This window comes from Pteronotus mesoamericanus, unplaced genomic scaffold, assembly GCF_021234165.1.
Source record: "Pteronotus mesoamericanus isolate MK-2021 breed Mesoamerican mustached bat unplaced genomic scaffold, CSHL_Meso_final contig_169, whole genome shotgun sequence".
Classification (NCBI taxonomy): Eukaryota; Metazoa; Chordata; class Mammalia; order Chiroptera; family Mormoopidae; genus Pteronotus; species Pteronotus mesoamericanus.
In genome coordinates, this window is record NW_026555068.1 from 15,018,766 (window position 1) to 15,041,306 (window position 22,541).

A 22,541-nucleotide genomic window follows, 5' to 3' on the forward strand; every position below is an offset into this window, starting at 1 on the left:
ATGCACAGTTCACGTCAATGCTCATTTACTGCCTGGCCACTGTACGCTGGCGGCTGGGCTGGTTTACGGTACAGCCTAATTTAATACTGTTGCTACTATTTTGTATCTGGAAAAGCAGAACAGGTTCAGAGGAGGTTTCCTGGAATTCAAGCAATGATCCTCCTGACTTCAGTATGTCATAACCCCCTCCCCCAACTTATTCCTCTGAATGTGTTATTTCCATTTAATATAACAGCAGCTCTGACTCTTAGGGTACCTGGCTGGCGTGGTGCAGTCAGTCAATTACACTGCATTTTTAAAAATCCGGTTCCAGGTTTCAGAACCATCGGAAGTTAGATGCCTGAGTAATTACAGTATCAAGTACGCAATGGTATTATCTGAGCACCTCCTACCTAGGGCAGTGTTATTTTAATATCAACAGTAAATAATAGAATTTTACTTATTTTAATTAAAAGGCCCATGATTTATGATGAAGTAAATCACTATACTCATTTGCTAATGAAAGGCTTAACATAGGAAGAAAGCAAACAAAAACCATTGCGGTGATAAGCCCAGTGTTTTCCTTTTTTAAATATAATAAAATAAAATGCTCAAAACATTTCCATTTACCTGCACAAAGCTTCAATGGCATCTCTGTCCAAAAAGTCATGCTCTCTCTTGACCAAGGAAATATCAATAGGGAACAGGAGATCTGAAAAGACAAATACACAGAAACATAAAAGCAAATACATTTATCGAGCACCCTACGTTCACCAGGGGTTGGTGGGGGGAAGAATATTCCAAACTATTTTTGAATACCTACTGTGTGCTGAACAAACACTTCATTCCCTATCAAGTGCTATGGGGGAATACAGCAGTTAAAGATACTTCTGTATTAGTGTCCTAAAGGAGCTTAGAATCTGAAGTGGTTTGGAGACTAAAGTCTCTAAGTCTCTCTTCTGGCCAAAGTTAAGTGGTTCCAAACACTCTTCCACCTTTAAACAAATCAGCAGGCAATAGATTCATGCTATAAATTATAATTTAAGCTAGAATGAATACCAGAAGGATGATTCCTTTTACTGTGGTTGGGTTTTTGGTTTTTTTTTAAATGTGTGTTTTTGCTCACATTCGACCAGGGAAGAGGTCATGGAAAACTGGGTCAAGGCAAGATGTTGAGAGCAATGGCAAGTGGTGGTAAACCAAATCTAACCATTTGCATAACATCAAAAGCCAAAGAGAATTCACCATAAGCTATTTTTAAATACATACTAGCACTTCTATATGGCTTTTTAGGAGTTTATGTAACTCCCCCTAAAACAGAAGGCCAGCTACAAAGCTGCTGTAGAACAAGAGAATCCCAAATCCCTTACTCTGTAGAAGAATTCAGCACTCTTAGAATACGGAGTTTTGTCAGAACTGAAGAGCAGAAAAGGGAGAAAGACCTAACTCAATGGAGGAATTCAGTTTTTTAAATTCCTTGTTAAAAAGTCTTCCTCGAAAAATCTAAGGGGAGTAGAGGGAAGACAAGACAAGCAAGCACCGCTAGAAATTTACCACAGCTCTCGAATTGCCATGAGATAAAAGCATGTTGTTATTCTTCTTCGGAGGTCCAGCTATGAGGGGAAATAATGAGCCTCCCTGTATATTACAGAATGTTTCATGAGTAATTTATTTTCTAGAGATAACTGTTAAGAATACCTTGTTTTTTTAATGATGTTAAAAAGTAATATAATGAGTGTTGTAGTTGATTCTTTTTTTCTGAAGGCTGGACTTAGATTACTCATACTGTTCCCTGAATGATAACATAGGAAAACCAATGAAGTACCTATAGCCCAAGGATTTACAAAGAAATATATGAAATTTAGTATTGTGGGGTTATATCCTGTTATTACATTACAGACCAAGTGTCTTAGCAAATGATTAATTACACGAACATAGCAATAGGAGAGGAGGCTTACAACGAATGTAAACTCTTAGTAAACACAAGCAAAGCAGACTGGAAAGCTGTTTAAAGGTTGTGCCATTGCATTTCACTTTAACAGACGCCCAAAACTCTTAAGCATTAAATAACCACGCTGACATTAAAGAATAGATTTTGAATACTTTCAGAGTATAACATCAGATCTGTGAATGTAAATTAAAAAGCTCAGATGCTTGTTAAGTGTATATTAGACAGCAACTATGTTATTTTAGTAGTTCTTAACTTAGTTTACCCAGGGCTATATTTCAGATTATTTTCGTGATTCAAATTAATATTAAAATTCTGTTTTAAAAAATATTCTAGGGTCGATAGGGGCTAAAAGCAAGAGAGTGAGATAATTAAATCAATAATTTTCTCTTATTTGCCTAAACTCTTTCTTAAAAGATGATGGTTTATTGATGTATAGAAATTCTAAGACTTCTTCAAGTTAGGACTTAAACTTCCAGCTTGGGTTTAAAGGCAGGAAGTAGAAACTGCCAAGGACCAAAATAAAGCTGAACAGGAAGACAAGGAATGTGTGGGCTGGTATGTGGAGTGTATGTACTATGCACCCAACACAGAGGGGCAGGAAGAAGGGGAAAAATGATAGCCCTGAACAATGTGCCTCAAAAGTAGGCTTATGCTTCAAAAAGACCTGGAAACACGAAGGGACCCCGAAATGTAACCTGTGAAATGCAGTCTGTGGATTTGCCAAGACCTTAAGACAGAGGCTGGAACTGGGTCTCAGCAAACCCACATCACAAGAAAGTGTTGTTTGGCAGCAAATCAACACCAAAAATGGACATAATTGAAGGAAATTTAATTTCTAAATAGGAGAACAAAAGGAACAAAGGACAGCCCGGTGACTGCCACTGCAAATGCAATTATCTCCCTCATCTCCAGTGGAGCTGCGAATTGGAAATCCGGGAGACAGCCACCCCCTGCCCACAAGTCCTGCTGGAGGGCTGAGATATACCCGCCATGGTAACAGGTAGAGATAAGCACCTCCATCCCAGTAAACACGCAGGTTAACCAAATATCTTAGAAAAAGAAAGAAAGAAAAGTAGTTGGAGATATTCTGACATAGAGGAGCAGTACAATATTTTACATAGTGTTAGAATAAGATAATTCTGAATGCCTGTTCATGGGAAAATCATACATTCAATTTGGACTACAATAAAGAAGACAAGGTATGGTAAATTTGGTAATGAATTCATGTAGCTGAGTGAGCTAGGGAAAGAAAAATATCTGTGGACCCTGCCTGGTTTGCTCCAGGGGAGCCCCCTGGCCTTCAACCCAGCTCCATATCCCTCTTCGAGGCAACACCCTGATGACGCCTAGCACTTCCAAGCTTATGTACTGTATCCATTCTTAGCCTGGGCTCATGCGGTTTTGCCCATGTATTAAAGAAGGTCAGTAGTGACCCCTAGCTCCAACAGAGGGTCCACTGCCATTGTTACAGGAAGCAGTTGGCTTGTTCTATTATGCTAGAAGGAGAGAACTAAAGACAAGTTTTTTAATCACCATTAAAAAAAAAGATTTTATTTATTTATTTTTAGAGACAGAGGAAAGGAGAAAGAGAGGGAGACGAACATCCATGTGACTGAGAAACATCGGTGGGTTGGCTGCCTCTCATACAAGCCCCGACAGGGGACCGAACCTAGAACCCAGGCAGGTGCCCTGACCAGGAATGGAACCGGCGACCCCCTTCACTTTTCAGAACGACACCCAACCAACTGAGCCACACTGGTCAAGGCTAAAATCACTATTTATTGTGAGAAAAGTGAACATCCCTGGTGGAAAAAACTTAAGTGACATCATTTCAGCTCGATCTTTTAGGTATTATGTGACATGGTGGGCTGTCTCATAGCACCTCCTTCCTTCTTAATTGATCAAAACGATGTATTTCTAAATGTAAATCAACCAAAATTACGTTTGCTTTTTGAGATTTTGACAATGCCTTAAGTTTTCCTTTGAGGTTTAATGTCTTGTTTTTATAAAATATGTAGCATTCACGTTGTTGGTGCAGAATTAATACTAGATGCTCTATCACTTGAATGGGTGGCTGGATGAGGGATAAATGAATGAGTCACCCCGTTTGGCCGTCTCAGTAGTATTAAGGAATCAAAGGATGCTCAATTTGGAAGAAGCCCTGAAAGTCATTTAATTTACTCTCAATTTAGGATCACTATTTACCCAACCTTTGCTTGAAAATTACTCCTAAATTGGAATTCATTAGTTTGCAACTGTAATTACTTTAAAATGATTTGATATAGAGTATAATACAACTCTGATTTAAACGAACAGCGGATTTATTCCGCTGTGCAGGGCGCGCTCTACCCATGCAGGGCAGGCCAAGGCTCAGGGAGGGTGGAGACGCGAGGTGCTCCTCATCCTTTGCCCTTAGCACCTGAGCGGTCCCCCGGGCACTGACGAGAAAATGAAGTAGTAAAACTTCAGCCTAGATCCTAATTACTTTTTTAAAAGGTCCATTTTTCTTAATTACAAAATCGAATGCCATAGAAGAAATGACATTCATCAAATGGCAATCTAAAGAAGTGAAAAGCCTCATTACAAACTGCAGTACATGAGCAACAAAGGCTTAGCATTCAGAATAAAGAATTCTTACAAATCATTAAGAAATGCACAATCAACTCAGGAAAAACTGACAACAGGTTTTACAGACGAGCAAACAGACATGGCCAGTGATATGAACAAATACGCATTATATCATTAATCATTAGGGAAGTGGAAGTCAGACTCTGTAAGATATAATTTCATATCCATTTGATTGGCAAACATTAAGGTCCGATAATAGCAAGTGTTGAGAATACATAGTAAGAGAGAAAACCGGTACATTTTTTTAAAAACCTGCATTATAAAATTGAGTATACATATTCTTTATTACCCAGCAATCCTACTTGTAGGTATACATGCAAGATAAGTTACTGCACACGTACTGCCAAGAGTACAAGAATACACAAGAATGTTCAAAACAGCACAGTTTATAAAAACAAAACAGAAAAACCAAACGCTCACCAGAGCGTCTATGTGAATGAACCGTGGGATGGCCCTGCAGCGGAGCATTACAACAGCGGTCAACGCAGTACAGGGACACCCAGGACCGGAGGCGGACAGAGTGGAAAAAAGCTCAATATAAGAAGTGAAAATATTAAATCCTCCAAGGTTACCCAGAGCGTGATACGCTTTTGGCAAAGGAAAAACAAGTTCACAGAAATATGTTTTAGGAAAACGCAATACAACCACATAAAAGGAAAGCAAGAAATGATAAACAGGTTTGAGGACGATGGCGAATGGGTGCGGAGGTGGCAGAGGGACTAAGTGGGAGAGCCTGCAGGAAAACAACCTGCGTCATTATTAAGATCCTAGCTTTTGTTTAGAGTGGTGCGGGTCTTAGGTGCTTGCTACACTGCTGTGGTAATGCATGAAGTAAGTAAATAATAAAGTGTCTGAAAATAAACCAATGATCCATAATAATTATAAACTAAGGAGACGATTATGCGAATTCAAAAAAATAGTGTTTCCGGCTCACCTTCATAAAGCTGTGCGTACTGGGGGAAGCCTGTTGCCCGTAGCCAATCACAAGCTTCTTTGGCTTCAATTTCTGCAATAGAGCACAGGACAAAATTGTCAGTCACATGTACCTCAGCATGCTTCCTCTTCCTTAATCAATTCTAATTTTGGTATACAGCAGAACGTGGATGTCTATTGGTAACAAATAAGCCAAAAAAAAAAAATCACCCCAAAACTTTAATTCAAATAGTATAAAATTCTGTGCAACTTTTCAGACTTTTAAAAATGTATATAATTACCATCTTTCCTCTAAAAAAAAATTAGGGGTTCCAGTACTAAGTCACTCTGTGCTGCTTCTATGTTCTGGTTGGAAATGGTCATGAAGCAGCGCATGATAAGAAAGCTGAGGGATTACATAATGAATTTTCACGAGCCCAGCTGGCCTACCTTGGTTTACTTTCCATATCAACAGAAGGCCACCACATACAAATGGCGCCCTGGAAGAGAACTAGCCTGATCCAAGGAACAGGCCTTCAGCGACCTCACCGGAGGCATAGTAAAGCCCCAGGCCTTTACACTGTCCTCCACACTGTCGAACTTGCCCCATCCAGGCAGTCCGTCCCAGAAGCCTGGGAGGCCGAACTGCCCAATAAAGCTTCTGTTCCCCTGTGATTAGCATCTGGTAGATGGTGTTGATAAACAGAAAGGCCAAGAGCAACAGACGCATTATATTCAAACTCACTCCAGCACCAGTCACAGTCCGTTAAAACTGACTCACAGAGGAGGTGAGGGCACATTCATGAGTTTTTCTGTCTGCACAGAGAACATTCTTTCAGTTTCTCTTCCACCTTCTTCAGGCCATTAGACTTCTTAGGTATCTACAGCTAGTCACCATTTATAAATGTCTCAACATTGCTTCATTCATTCCAGATTCAAACCTTCACTGAGCATCTCTCCTCGGAGCCAGATGGCAGCCCACGTTGGCGCACGTGCCTATCTTAATTCTGTTTAGTAACTTTATGGTTTCAAAGCTCTGTTTGCCTATTATTTCAAGAGTTCCTTGGCCTTCAGAGAAAAGTAATTATGAACACTCAAATTCAGTAAAGCAGGTAGGAACATCCTTATCGAGCAGGCCAAAGAGGAAAACAACCTGCTGTCTTCCGATGTGTTAGTTAATACCCAGACCACAAACAATTATAGCAGCAGAGTGGAAACCAATGACATGGCGAAGTTGACTGCCATGAATGTTATAATGAAAGCAGCCTCATTAAACACCAGTCTCAGGACTGAAGTAGGGATGAAGGACCAAGCGACATAAACGTGTAAGAAGCTCAATGTTTGCACTGAATAAAAGAATAAATAGAATTGTCCACTGTGAATTATCTGCGCTTAACATATTTTCATGTATTTATATCCATACCTTGCCTCAGAAAAAAGCTAAGAAAGCACTAAATAAAATCATGAAATAAACATTTTCTAGAAAACTATTGCTGGAAAGATATATAAAAGCTCAATATTTTATTTTAAAGAATGAGGAAACTACTTTTTCTCTCTCTCTCTATGGCCCCTGCTGAAAAATAGGTATGGAAAGGGAAAAAGAGCTAAGTGTTTGTTTTTTAAAAATAATTTAAATAACTCACTTTTCTGACTATTTAGAGGTTACTTCTGTTGAACAGATTGTTAGACATTGAACAATAATAGAGTGGTAAAGAATAATTGTTCTTACTTTCTTAATATTTTACTTAGAACAACTGGTAAGTAACCACTAGCTCAGACATGACGCCAGGTCACAGCACACACACGGAAGCCTTAATTAGTTAGACACAGCTCACCAGACAACATTGCCACTTTTTTAGAGTATGGCCAATTTTCTTATTAAAATGGCTCTATGCCAAGAGGCACGAAAGATATAAGGGGTTATTTTTCTTAAAAATCTTGACATTTACTCATATAATGTTTTCCATATAAATTACGAAGTGTTGTCACATATGATCACTCACTTAGGGACCTGGGTGACTTCAGGAACTTGTAAATGCCTACTGCTGTCTTGACAGTCTTACTTGTTTTCCACCCTTAAGAAAATGACATGCCCCAAAACGGATCTAAAAAACTCCGTCCAAATTGTCACTCTTTATCTAGAGCCAATGGTTAGGAAAAAAACCCAATGTGAACAGGTGAAGATTTGCTTCTCCAGGAGAAAATTGAATTAAAAGGCTGACAATGGCTTAAAAGCAATGCTTTCAAGAACTGCAGAGATCCTGTAATTTTATCTTTCCTTTTCCTTTCCCTGAAATAGACAAGAACCTATCTTTTAGATGTGAAACCATGGGAAATAATTAAGCCTATATCTATTTTACATTGGCAAAATGTCCATTCATGAAAATTTAGGCTGTATAATAAGTGAGAACTTAACCTGCTGTTTCTGTAGAAATTCGAATCAGAAAATTGTAAAAACTGGAAGTTGTCATGGATTTTTAAAAATAAATGGAATAGTTAATGACTTCCCTCCCACCCTTTCCTAATTACTACCAAGAGAAAATGGCAACAATCCAATATAAGTACAGGTTTTTTAAAGATAAATTTTTCACTTCATTTAATAAGAAATGACCCAATGTTTACATCCATGTCAGCTAGGGAAGACCCTTTCTTCACCTTCCTGACCCAGCCTATTGCTTTTACTTTTGTTTCTGAATTAAAATTCCAGGTTTCCAGTTCTCTCTTCCCTCAGAGAATCTATCCAACCCCAGCTCATCAAATTTCCTAATTTACAGTTTCGGTCTTGTCTCTCCCTCACAAAATTCCCTGGAACTCCACAGCTTAGGAAATCAAGTCTAAACACCTCCGCGTGGCATTCGGGGCTCCTCATGTAGCGTCTAACCTAATTTTTCAGCTCCCTGCACTCCCTCTCTATTCTAGCCAAAGTAAACTTCATGCTCATCTTCCCACACATCTGACTCCTCTGGCCTGAAATGCTTTCCCATCTGCTCAATGTCAGATTTCACTCATCCTTCAAGGCCTAGGCCAAATGCCGCCTCCTCTAGGCAGTCTTCCCAGATGCCTCCCCCCCACTCTGTCAATGGCTAGCTTTTACTGAATGCTTACCATGTACGAGTCACCGTCTAAGCACTTAATGAATATTAATTCATTTATTCCTCATACTGACTCTAAAAGATGGATCACCAGTATTATCCCCAGGATATATGATGACAAAATAAGCAGAGAAATAACCACTTTTCCTTTAAATATAAGCTTTCATTACATTCAAATGCCACAATGGAATAGAGAATTAAGACTCACAGAAATGAACAGGATACCATCGATTGTTAAAAAACAAACAAACAACAGCATTCAAAATGTTCAAGAAAACCATGTACATGTTTCATTGCTTCGGTCACACGAACCCCCCTCAATGCCTGGCTTTTGGAGACCTCTCCCCGGCAATGGGGGTGTGGGTCTTCCTTCAGCGCATGCGAGCGGTGGCGGGAACATTGTAAGGACGATTTTTAAAAAACATCCGCAGCCAGGCCAAAATGCCGTCAGAAATGAAAAACACAATGGCGAGACACTGTCATTTTTATACCTGGGTTTTCTCTAGGCAAACAACAGACACATGTGTTGAGGAGGAAACCGGAAATTTTTATTGGAATCAGTGTTAGTGGTTAGCTGCATTGGATGAACACGGTCCAGGGCCCTTTTGTGTCTGACTGGGAACCATTAGGCCTTATTTGCACATTTCCTGGCACGATGGGGCGACCCTTGCTTCCCCTTGCCCCTCAACCGTCAGTGAGGCAGAAATTCCCCAACCCTGTCATCATTCTGTTAAACTCGCTGTCCTTAGCAGGTTGAGCAACAGTAATTGGGTGGAAGCAGGAAGCGATTACTTGCACCTTCTGCCTGTGAACTTCACAGTGGGTATTTTCAAGCTCTCTGCCTTCGTCAACAATATGCTCCAAAAATCAGGGCTCAGGGCAGCTGCTGCCCAAATTTATTTCTTAAATAAAAGCCTAAGGACTTGGAGGACTAATTCAGACTAAGAGCTCTGACTTGAATCCTTTTCTCTTTGCAACGAATAAAAAGACATGTGAAACACACGCAACTGCTAAAGGCTTGTTATTGGGAGTTACCTATGTAAAATGAATTCTACTTGGGCCAAGTCAGGTAGCAGTATCTATTAATTAATATTTATTAAACCCTAATGTTATCTAATCACAGCAAAGATTTTGACCGGCAACTAGCAAAATTCCTACCCTCCCATGTCTTACAAAATTTGAAACCTCTGCTGTGCATATATTGTGAAAGTGGCCAGTTAGGAAGCTTCTGAAACACCTGTCGATACTAATTCAGTTTCTAAGGCCAACAGGCCTAACAGCAGTTGACTCAAATCCACTGTTAAGTACGTTCCAGTAGAGACACGCGTTTAAGTGAAGCCAACGTTCCTTCCCTTTCCCCTTCACTCAATGTTTATTCATTGAACACCTACTAAGTATGCTACCAGCTGTGCGCAGGGACAAAGCACAGGTTCCTACGCCAAGCAGGAAGCCAAATGGAAAGGTAATTCACAGTTGGGTACATGGTATCTGATGATCCTCTACTTAGAGTGAACTGGTTTCCTGAGGGCTATTCTAAGGTCCCTGTGTTTGCTAGGTCCCAAGCGACCTTGCACAGGCAGCACCAATGGGTGACTGCTTTATAAGTGAAAGCCAAAGAAGTCCTAGCAATGGCCCATAGGCCCTGGCTCCTCACTGCACTCTGTTTTTCTCTCTGTCTCTCTGCCTGTCTCTCTCTCTGGGGCTCAGTGGTCCAGCCATACTGGCCTCTTCTCGTCCACTCCCATCCCCTTCTCCTGCCTTACTTTTCCTTCTTCTAAAACATTTATTATGTTTACTTTCTGTCTTTCCCCTCCGTAAGCTCCAAAAGGTCAAATCTGTCTACTTTATTCTGATATATATCCCATGCACCCGCAACAGTGTGGGGCATGAAGTAGTTGCTCAATAAGTAAATATGACATAAATAAATACACCCTAAGAAATATACTTTACACTGTAACCTGGTACATGTATGTATGCAGGGGATATGTATAAATATATGCATGCATTCATGTAAAAATAAAGAGGTGTATGTACAAGCATATGTAAAATTGAAACAAGTTTCACCAAATAACACAGGTGAAATATACACAGCCTTAGGGTTTTTCTATTGTATTTTGAAAATATTAATTGTGACCTACCAAAGCAAGCTATTTGAAATACATTACTTTCGTGCATAGATTTTCTGTAGGTAGGAAGGAAAGAAGGAAGGGAGGAAGGGAGGGAGGGAGGGAGGAAGAGAGAAAGGAAAAAGGGAAATAAAGACACATTGGAAGGAAGAAAGGGAGGGAGGGAGGGAGGACGGAAACTAGGGACTTCTGTGCAGTACAGAGACTGTGATGCAACATAGGAAAGACATGTAAGAATTCAGAGGTGGTTGGGGCTCCTTGAGCAGGTGTTTTTGCTCTGTCTTTTTTTTAAGGAGGTTACGATGTGTGTAAGATTGGTTGGAGGGAGAAGATACTCGGAGTAAAGGGACAGACCAAGCAGGGTGGGAGATGGGGAAGCACAGGTGCTTGTGCAGGAACGGTCAGCGGCTGGATTCACTGCAATACGTAACACAGGAAGAGCAGGCATGAAGTGGGAAGCGCGTTACCGCAGGGAGCAGATAAAAGCATCTCCTCTGCCTGGTAACTGAAGAGCAGCCAGCCTGATTTCCTCGGATGTAAAATGGCTTTGCATCTGAGCTTCCCAAACTCTTTCTAATAATCAATCCATCAGAGAAAAGGGCCAGAGTATTACCTGGAACGGGTCAGGAAAACTGGTCCAGGAAAGAATCCATCGTTTAGTGGAGTATATTTAAGACAGTAATTGCTCTGGACCTGTTTTCTCATCTGCAAAACCTGGGATTGCCGTAGGCTGGTGCAAAGTCCATAGGTTTCATTAAGTCTCTGCAATTTCCTTTATGCCCAGTTCCCCTTCTCACTGACAACCTTAGGAAGAGGTTCCATTTCTACTGTCGGTTTTCCAGATTTATTATCAATTTCACAGAGACATTCTTCCCTCAAAAAAGCAGGATCAATCCTAACTGCTTTAAGTCCCGACTTTGGTTTGTTGCTAAAACATGTTTTGTTTTAAAAAAAAAGGATTTATTTCTTGACTTGTCCCATGAAGCCTATCTTCACATTATAAAGAACTCAAATCCTTCAAGAGTGTCCAACCCGCGGCCGACAGGCCGCATGCATCCCAGGATGGTTATGAATGTGGTCCAACGCAAAATGGTAAATTTACTTAAAACATTATGAGATTTTTTTTGTGATTACATGTCACAATGTATTTAATGTGTGGCCCACGACAACTCTTTCTTCCTGCGTGGCCCAGAGATGCCAAAAGGTTGGACACCTCCGCTTACATGTTCTTGCTTATGTGTCTGTAGCCCTTACACTAAAATTAATCCATAAAGGAAAAAAATCATTTCAACCACAGAAGAGGTTTACTTTGCTTATTGATCTTTTTTGTTTGTGTTTCAGTTAAAGCAGCATCCTGGCTTCTAGGGCATCAGTGAATTGGGTGCTGAAAGGCATCTTGGAGCTTTGCATCTTTTCTCTTTACAAATGAGGAAGCGGTTCAGGGTTTAGGTGAGTTGCTGAAGGTTCTAGAGCTGCCTCGCTCTCACTCGAAGGTCAGAGCACTTTCTGCGAACTTCAACGGCACCCACAAAGGTCGCCCTCACTTCTAAATCAAGGGGCACTTTTTAGTACGAATAAGAACTGGAAATTTGGGCAGAGTTTTCAAGTTTTTTTTCCCCTTTTTCCTGCTTAAGGTTTGGAGGCAGATATGTTGCTTTCTAGTAAAGAACATTCCTCGAAATAATATGAAGGGGGAACGTACCCATTTTTCCCAATGACGTGATGACAATTTAATAAACAGTTTCACCTTGAAAGAAGGAAACCTTGGGAGGCCTGCCCTGCAAGCCCATACCTGGGCTTAGGCACGTGACTCAGCACTCCAGTGATGCAAAATTAAATCAGTTGAGATCCCCTTTGGGGCTCCTTTAGTTCAAGCGTTTGCAAAACACCACTTTTAACGTTAAAACCAAAAAAGTACAAGTACCCCACATCAAAAAATCTGTGCTCTTCCCTTGCAAAGGTAAACAGCTCAGTATTATTTGAACCCACATATGACATGGTTTTATCAGGCATTCCAGACTTGACCTGATTCAATTACTTTCAGGAACATAAAATATCTCCCAACAAATCAAAACTGGCACTAAACTGCCCAGCACAAAAGAAGTCCAACTGAAATGAAAATAAACTATTAAAAAAATGGATGCCACATCATCACACCTTTCTATTTCATTTCAATCTTGAGTGGAATTAAAAAACAAAAAACAAAAAAACCTTTGGTTTACACACACGCGCACACACACATTTTTATCATTCTATATCAAATACTTACGCGCTTCAAACCATGCATTGCCCAGAAAAGTGATTTGAAATAGCCCTTAAAATACTAAGCCCTTTAAAGACAGTAACTGCATAGATTAAGAAGACAGTTTCAAGAAAGAAAACACTTTAAATAAAATATTTTAAGGGTCTTCATTTTTTTGAGCTTTATGTTTTTATTTTTTTTTTTTTATTTTTGGCAAAGTGAAGCATATGTGTGTTAAGATTGTATAATCCACTTCCTTTTAAATTACTATTTAAGGCAAAATGCCTGGTTTACAAACCCAAAGTAACTCCTACCATCTCCATTATTAAAGACTGGCAGGCACATCAACTCTTTCTTTTAAAATGGCAGCAAAACTCATTCTCCTGAGGTCCCTGCGCTACATTCTATGGGGCTGGAGCACAGGAAATATGAAAGCTGTACTGCTACAAGAAAACCCTCAACTTAGAAATAAAGGGAAAGGTGAGGAATTCTACAAAAACCGTTCATCCATATTTTAGTTAATTCTGACAAAGAGGAAAAAGAAAATCAAGAGTCTAATTAAAAAAATCAAGCTGCCTTATCAAAGACCAGTGAAAATAAACACACGGCAGATCCTGGCCAATAGAAGCCATCTCTAGCTGTTCTTATGTCCAACCTCGGACAGGTAACACTATTCAGTTTGACTCTTTTAAGTTTTGTGCCCAGAAAGTATTTTAAGAGGTATTAATGTCTTTTCAGTAAACCAAAGCATTTTCATCAAAATTGCTTCTAACCCCCCAGGCCCCACCAACATATACTATCTATGGTAAAATTTTGATTCAGGTACCTCTCTCTTGTTTAAAAGTATTTTTGGTTTTATAACTGACACGTTTTTCCTACAAACACATTAAGATCCTCACTTTGTTGCCATACCCACTTTGTTCACACATCCAGGCAGGAAGGGGTCTGCAGTTCACATGTGACCTTGGACTAGTCACTGAACTTCCCCACATCTCAGTAGGGGAGAAGCAATGTTTTTCCAGGCTGCTTTGCAAAGTTCAGGAATTTCCCATAAAAATGTTTTACAAACACAGAAGGACGAGGCAAGATCTCTTTTTCATGCTATCAAGTTTGAAAAAGAAAATTGTGTGGAGCCTGTCCCTTATGGTCTCTCCAGACTCAGGAGGCGACTCTGATTTCAGAATTTTGGCATCTTCTATCTACTTTATCACCTGAAAGCGACAAAAGTTGGATCTGACAACATGGCTGTAGTGCCACCCAGTGCATGGGCTACCGGCCTTCTCACCTCCGCGGTCCCTTCCTCTCTGGTTTCCCAAGTGCTGCAGCCTGGGAAATGCTACAACCGCAGGGTGTGGAAAACTTTTGTCCCTCAGACATCCTCTGGAGACTCCGGCAAGAAGGAAGGCGCCTTTCTGACAAGTCAGGAAGCAGCGTCCAGTCCTCTCTGCAGGACACTCAGAGGTGGGGCAGGGAAGAGAACAAAATGTGGATGGGACGTGTCAAAGGCATCTGAGGACTCTGCTTCACTGACCTCAGCCTTCCGTTGGCTTTTGATTTTCCTCCTGGGGGTGGGAGGGGGTAAGACCTGAAAAGGCGGCCACCAGGCACAGGTCTGTGTGAATTGAAAAGGAGCAAACTTTCCCCACTGCAATTCAGCCTAGTAGCAGAATAAAAAGCAAGGATGAGTGATTTAGAGACACAAATGCCAAGTTCTAACATTTTATGTTTCGGTGCCCAAGACCATTAGTTCGTAATAGGCGGGCATAGTCACAATGCCATTCAAATGTTTGCAGTGGCATCTGCGAGAAAATTCTCCTTTAAACATATTATTTTAAAATCCTTTCACTGAAGAAAGCATTACTCAGTACAGGCAGGAACAGGCTAGCATATGGTATTCCAGACCCCCTGTCTCCATGTGAGAGAAAGAGGCGCAAGTCTCCATTCACTAGGCCCCCAGAGATGGGCGGCAAAACCTACTACTTTTTCAGTTCTGAACCCTAACACCATAGCTCCCTACCCAGGAGCTCAAGTCCCCTTGGAAACTGCAGAGTTGCTGCAAGGGTATGCCAAGTGACAAATAGTGTTTCTTAAATGGAATCGACTCCTGACAAACACATCCCCCTAAGTTGGATCTGACAGCCACAGAGAGCTCGTCGAAATCCCGGTTCTGCCCTGTACAGCCAGTGATGTTGGGCAAGGTAGTTAACCCCTCAAGTCCCGGATTCCTTATCTGTAAAATGGAAATCCCTGTATCCCCTTTGTGGTGATGCGGTAAAAAAATGTATGTGGCCATAATTGCAAACATGATGTTTTACTTCTATAGTATTAATAGTATCTTGTCAAAAGTATGCAAATTTTTTATAAACCTTAAAAAAAAGGAGTAGCCGTAACAGAGAAGGCTGACTTTTCTTGTGCACGGGCCAAGTGTGCATGCAAGGCTTTCTTCTCGTCCACCACTGACTTCAATGGCAAGGAGGGGGGTCGCTGACGAAAAAAAGGCAGGACACCACAGATCGACAAAGAGCCCCCAGCAGGACTCCCCATGCCTTATCGCTGATCATGATAATCCCTAACAATAACACAGGGTCCTCAAGGGAAAGGGCAGACGGGCAGGAAGAGCCCTTCTCCGCTGGGAATCTTACTCCTTTTACGTTAATTAGGTTTCTGGTTAATTAGAGGTTGAAAAAAAACACCAGAGAGGGCACTCACACCAGCAACCCATTCTGAGGAACGTGTTTTAACCCTCCAGCGCCCTCTCCTCAGAGAGGAATCGCCTCCAGCTCTGAAATCCTCCACACACAGCGGCCACAGAGCCTGCTGTAAGAGCAGTTGTAAAAATCTGGTCCAGAAAAGCATTTCCCCCCAATTTCACAGCCACTGAAAAGAGGAACTTGGGACTCCTTTGCTTTCTAGGGCAGAATATGTGGTTATTTGCACTTGCTGGTTGGGCATTAGTTCACCTCGTGGCGAGGGATCTAGGTCTTGATTCCTACATACAGGTAATTCCTTTGCATTGTAGCCCCATTGCTTCAACCTAAGTATCTTAGGGGTAAATCCTGCTAAAATGAGCACTCAGAGAAATGCAGAGGAATGACTAAATTTAGAGATCAAATTTTCTCTCCTCCACTGGATCTCAACTCATATCATTCTAATCATTGGGTTATGCAAACATTAAAAATGAAAATCTCCTTTCTTCCCAGGTCTGGTTTCTAATTTCACAAACAGGCTTGGCATGGTGTGCACCCTGATGCCAATTACACCATCTATAAAGTGGTAGAGCAGTGGTTTTCAACCTTTTTCATCTCATGGCACACAAAAACGCAATTTCTAAAATACTGCAGCACACCAAAAATCTATTCTTTTGCCAATCTGACCAAAAAAAAAAAAAAAAAAGGTATTAATTTCGATTCATTCACAAGGACGGCTGCTGTTGTCAGTTTTTTATTTGACAGTCTAAGGGAAAAGAAGTCAGTGCCCCTGACTAAATAGGTATTGCGTGTTTTAAAACTTCTTGCAGCACACTGGTTGAAAAATCCCTGTTCTAAAGCACCAAGAATTCAAGTCTTTGGTGATTTGGCAACCGCCAGGGAGGAAGGGGAAACATCTGAAGTTATTTTTACTTTTGCAAGTCTTCTGGCTGTACAGGGTGAATGCTAGGGTGGGTCAAGTATTGTCTGGAGCCAGTCAGGGTCTTTTTTCTTTCCCCCCTCTCTGCGTGGCCTCATTTCCGTCTTCCTGTTGCTAGGAAGGAGAGTTAAGTATGAGAACCTCGTGTTTACAATACCGGGCCATCCTGTCCAGCACAAGGCCCTCTTCAAAAAAGTGCAATTCACTTCACCCACTGTACTCTGCATGCCCCAGCCTTCTGGACCAAGTCACCCTTCCCTGGGTATTTTCAAATTGCATATTTACTCGCCTAAGTCATAAAAATACCACTCTCATTTGAACATTGCATCATGGCTTAAAATCTCCATGGGGACACCGAGGGAAACCCAAGGACTTATTTTTGTATTTGAAACCATCTCTTGGAATCCTTTTACCGAGCCTCTGACCGGCGGTGTCTCCCTGGGGTCTGCCACATCCCCTAAGAGCCCCTACAAATACCAGTTTGCGTACTACATACTTTTTTCACTCTTTTCACAGTCACAAGTTGCTTAATCATAATATGTACTTCTGTGAATGTGGTATCTTTTCCAGAAGCAACCAAACATCACTTTTTAAGAACCTTACTTGGCCTCTGCTCTTTGAAATGCAGTATAGAAAAATTACAAGAAATAAACAAAGGAAGGCTTTAGGTTCAAGTGCTACCGGCCTCTCATCTTTGCTCCAAATACAGGAAAATCCTTGGACTGGCCCAGCGTATTAAAGCTTGGAACACTGCCTACAATTAGCCATAGATAACTACTCATCTGTTCAACCTTTTTACTCCTTAAGGAGTAAGTGATGTTCCTCCTAAGGTCGACAACTGGGAAGTTAAGACACCTGCAAGTCAGCAAGACCATTTCTCCCATGCATTCTAGGGAAAGATTTAAGTTGGGAACTACTTATTCTGATTCTGCCGAGTTGGGAAACCAAGTCAGTCGGGGTTCTTGAGCTTCTAGTCAATGTGGTATAAGGTGTCACTCAGCTTGAATTAAAATGAAATCTGTTTTTGTCAAAAGCAAACTTTTAAAAGCAGCTGGGAGAGAAAGTCAGTCTGTTGTGCTTCATTTTAAACTCTGAACAGTAGTGCTAATGATAAAAATATGTACCCAGGCTTGGGCCATGCCATAAATCTGGCATGCCACAATAAAAGTTAATATGAGCAATCGCCAGCATTTTCTCAGAAAATGTCTTGAAATAACTCCTGAACGTACATCTGCTAACTATTTGACACTCATTCTCCAGGATTTTAGTTCTTCTATTAGGGGGGCTGTTGACTTACAGGGCCGCCCTCAGACCATCTGCTGCAGTCTGCAAGCCAAGGTGGCACTGGGTGCCTCCACTAATTCCACACTTACGGTCTGCAAATTATCTCTGCGGAGGACCAGATGGATGCTGAATTAGTCAACCTCTTGGAGCTGCTGATAGATTTACATTCGGAGTTCTGCTGGGCTATTATTTTTCCCTCATCCTTTCAGCAGAGTTTGAAAGAAAAAAAAAACAAAACCCGTAATTTGAGACTCAGTATTCTTCTGTCTCCAGAGCTGTGATTTTTTTCCCTATCCCAATGCTTCAGAGATGCTACCCTCATGAATCCTTCTGTAGAGCGTGGCTGTGCCTAGGCTGCATTCCTCCGCCCCGACACAGGCTGAACCAGCCTAGGGATCCCCAGAATGAACCCATTTGCTCACCGCGTTGGGTGCATAAAGGCTCACGACTAGCATGGACGGGCAAGGTTTTCTTCTCCACTGAGCAGAATGACCACGTGCAGGGGCTGCCTTCTACAGTAACCAGCCTAAATTGGGTATGTGTGGGACACCGGGACCGGACACTGTGCTAAGCACTCCTATTAGCTCGTTTGAGCCTCACAACCTCCCCCGGTGGTGAATACAGCTATTACCCCCCTGTTGCTGATGAAGGAGGTACAGAGAGGCCCTGCCACTTCCCAGACTCACTCAGGTACCAGGCTGCAGACCCAAGATTCCCGTGCCGCCCGCCAGCCTCGCCAGGGGTCCTCTCTAACTCCCCTTGTAAGAGGGAATGTGGCGTGCAAAGACGCACGGTAAATTACACGTGGTAGGACCCGATCGCTGTGGCCAAGGGTGCAAGTCCTTCGGTAGGATCAAAGGCTCAGCCCGTGGCGTTGGAGGTGGGGACAAGGTCATAGACCGTGGCAGGGGTCCAAAAGGCTGTCGCCTCGCTCCGAAAAAAGTCGGGCTGGGAGGCGTCCTTCCTTCCTATCGCTGGCCCTAGGATTTGCTCTGCGCGGGCGCCCCCTCGGGAGCCAAGGGCTTGGGCATCTGGATGGGACATTTTAGGAAACCGATTCAACGACCCACCACGTGAAGGTACACTGCAGTCTTTCTAGCAAGCCCCGCTCACATGCAAACAAACCAAGGGCTTGCCAAAGAGCTTCAACACTTTCCAAGGGCAGTAGCCACCAAACGGAGACTTTTCTGAGTTACAGTCCAGCACTGAAATAGTTTAACAAAACAGTTTGAAATGTAAAGTTTTTGATTAACTTGCTTTCAGTTTTTTTCTTAAAAATATTTCCAAATACCACCACGATCAAACGTTCCTAAATAAACTCACAAGAGGTCAACGCTGATATTGGACTTGCATGGTGAAGGACAGCAAGCACCGAGCCATGAAAGGTCCCCGAGAGGCAGATACTAGAAAGGCGGTTACGCTACGGCCCTCGCGGCCAGAAGCCATCGTCGCCTGGGATTTCCAGCGGGGATGGAAGCCACCTGGCTCTGCACCCCTCGCTCGGCCATGCACCCCCAGCCCGGCCCTACGTCCCAAGCCACAGCAGGAAAATAATGTGGGCTTCATTTCATTAGTCGCGATCGCCTGCCAGCCCGCAGCGCTTTCCGAAGCCCACTGGACGCAACAGCCCTTCAGTCCCGAGCGATGCGCAGCCAGGGGTCATTACCCGAGATTAAGACCTCCCCCCACCCAACTCCCTTCTTTCCCCGACACTCCACCTCCTCCATTCCAAGAAACTCGGGCGACTCGGTCCCAAGCCTCCTCAGAAGGCGTATCAAAAGCACAGAACGCCAGGCACCGGCTTGACAAGGTGGGGTGACATTTCCTCCGCGACGGGTCCCTTCCGCAGCTGGTTCCCGCAGCTGGCCTAACAGCAAGGCACAAGTCTAGCTTACGTGTTAGGATCATGGTGTCCGGCTTCTTTCTGCACATCAAGTGCGGCAGGGGGCGGCAGGCACACAGCGGGGAAATCGAGGCAGGCGGAGGCACCTGGGCTCTCGCGGCGGGACCCAAGACGCACGCCCCAGAGATCCTCAGCGCATCCTTGCTCGCCTCTCAGTGCCACTCGCCACAGCCCCAGAAAGAACGTGGGGTTTTTCAGAGATCGAAAAGGGGGAGCGCTCAGGGAGCGGGGCGAGAAGCCCAGGATCAGTTGCTCCTGCGGTGAAGATAGGCCATAGCCGAGACCGGAGCGAAGCGCCCTCGCCCAGGCAGTTAGAGCGCACTGCCTCTGGCGCGCCCTCCCCACCGCGCCCTCCCGCAGGGCCCACCCCGAGGGGAGGGACTGGGCGGGGCAGCGCGGCCCCCTCTCCACCTCCTGGGTACCCGGCCGCGGCCTCCGGCCGCCCTCAAGCTCCACCCCACTCTCCCGGCCTCTCCCACTTGCCCCGTCCTCGCCTCCTCCCCGCGGCTGGACTCGCCAGCCTCAGCCTCAGGCGGTCCTCTGGCCCCGCCCGTCCTAGGCCCGCCCCGCGCCCCCGCTGGAGCGGGAATGTGCCCCCTCCGGCTGTGTGCACTTCTGCGGCGGGGAACGCGGAGAGGTCTCGAACTAGCAGGGTCTGGGGCAAGGCAAAGGCTGTACGCGAGGCGTCTAGTTGTGCGGGTGGTCTCAGGGGGCAGCACGCGCTTTTCCTATGTGTGTGTTTTTTATAGCTTTGCACACTCTGTTTAAATCTCTGTAAGTCTCCCTTTCATTCTGGTAGGAACCGCATTTATTCGCGCGAACAGAGGGGAAGCGGGGAAGTAGGGATAAACCATCCTTTTCTGATATGTAAAATGGGGAAAGTACCTGCCCTTTGGACATTCATTATTCATTGCTAAAGCCCGTAGGTGTAATGTAAGTAATTACCATTGCTGTAGAAAAGGATGAGCTTACTTTTTGTTTTTTTCTTCTTTAAATGATCCTAGAGTAGGGAAGGGAGGAAGAAAAAGGGAAACGTCGACGTGAGAGAGAATCTTTTTCCTCTTGTACGCACCCTGACTGGAGTCGAGCCACATCGGCTAGGACAGAAAGGATGAGTTTTTACTCCACGCATGTTGAGTCTGCTGTGTGCAGTGATAGCCGGTGTTTCCCAAATCCTGGCCCATGGGCTACAACCTAATGCAGCTCCTGGAACTGGCAGGACCTTACCCTGATCGCAGAGGTAGAATCTTTGATGGTGATAACCTCGTTTTTTACAAGTGTTCAAGTGATTCTGATGCACTATAATTTGAGGGCCCCTGATAATACTAGGAAGCCTAATTTGTTTAAAGCTCGTCATTGAATACAATCTCTGAAAGATCTGAAAAAAATCCAAATCAGAGTTCTATGAAAACTTACATTGGGGGTAATTGATAATTTTTACCTATTACCTCTGGGTAAAGAAAACTACTAGCAACCTAAACCCATTAATTGAACAAATGTAGCAAGAGCATTTACTATGTGCCCAATACTGTTCCAGGCTGTGGAGATAAAGCAGTGAGAAAAAAGAAAAGAAAAAGAGAAACATCCCATCCCTCCTGGAGTTTACTTCCAGGTGGGAAAGATGCACAATAAACAAGTAAATGAAATACACAGTCCAGCAGAAGTAGCGCCTGCTTGTGTGGTTGGTAGGGTAATGATACGGGTATAAAAATTTATAGCTTTAATCTGAACATTTCACCTAAAATTGTTATATTGTGATATTGTTAGGTTACAGAATTACATGATTATGATTTTGTAATAAAAAGGGGCATTATTTGTGCCGGGCCCCGTCTCTGCATTATCTTAGATGGCATTCTCTACAGCAGGGCAGAGGACAGAGGAGCTGAGGGCAGAGTCTGTTTTTAAATAGGGTTAAATGCAAATGGGGGGGCTTTAGTCTCTCAGTTTAAAATGTATTGATTTCATAGTCATGTCTCAATTTAGATACACAAAATTTGTTTTTATCCATTTCTCAAAGACAAAATAAAAATGCTCCTTCCACCACTGGCTCCCTAACTTGCCCAAGCCAGAACGCGGCTCTGAAGAGTGGCATTTCAGGAAGGCATGGGGGCTTCTCTGCTCAACAAATATTTCCAGGGCTTTCACCTACCTACTGTTCCCTAGGACAAGGGTCTCAGGTCTGGGCTGTTCTTGCTAAATGGTATTCTTGATAAAAGTTAAAATGTAGCGCAGTTTTTTGCAGACACAGCAGTAAACAGGATGACCTTGGCAGGAACCCACCCAGATAAGTGTAGCCAAGTGGAAAGAGGTTAACATGTAATTAACCAAATAGTGTATATAAGCAATAGCTAAGCTTCCCTTTCTGGAGACAGAGCTTTGGATTTGAATCCTGCCTCTTTTACTTGCTTCGGGTAAGTGAAACTACCTAACACGTCTTGTTCTTAAATAGAACATCCCAAGTGGTGATCCCCTATGTTCAATCACAGAACAGAGGGAGACACAAACGTAAAGCAAGGGCAGGCCCACCTCTTCCTACTCAGAGTTTAACGGTCTGGTGGGAGGGCACTAAGGGGCACATGACAGAGAGGTGCTCTGAGAGCCAGGAAGTGGGGACTTGATCTGGCCCAAGAAAAGAGGAGGGAGGTGCCCACTGAAGTTTGGATGCTGGAGGAGCTATCAAAGTGCCCACAATTGCTGGCAGTGGGGAGTGTGGGTCCAGGAGATGCTAGAAAAGTAAGGGCAAGAACTTTAAATTCCCTGCCTGACTGTATTAATTATTTCTAAAAAAAAGTCCTTA

General features: G+C 43.1%; 1 protein-coding gene across 4 annotated transcripts in view; it reads right to left on the reverse strand.

Annotated features, from left to right (window-relative positions):
• The window catches only part of DLC1 (DLC1 Rho GTPase activating protein), a 183,927-nt gene that overhangs the window by 23,476 nt on the left and 137,910 nt on the right, over nucleotides 1-22,541 (reverse strand). For 2 of the 4 annotated variants that reach the window (XM_054566098.1, XM_054566096.1), the window contains exons 2-3: nucleotides 5,493-5,564; nucleotides 610-691 (exon numbers count right to left, since the gene is read on the reverse strand). Coding sequence is in view for 2 of the 4 variants with exons in the window: in XM_054566096.1 (XP_054422071.1) it covers nucleotides 610-691; nucleotides 5,493-5,564 (154 nt within the window). In the remaining 2 variants the exon portion in view is untranslated. Of the gene's footprint in view, nucleotides 1-609; nucleotides 692-5,492; nucleotides 5,565-19,559; nucleotides 19,601-19,736; nucleotides 20,065-22,541 lie in introns of those variants that run through there. The other 2 variants (XM_054566097.1, XM_054566094.1) reach the window with 2 other exon arrangements.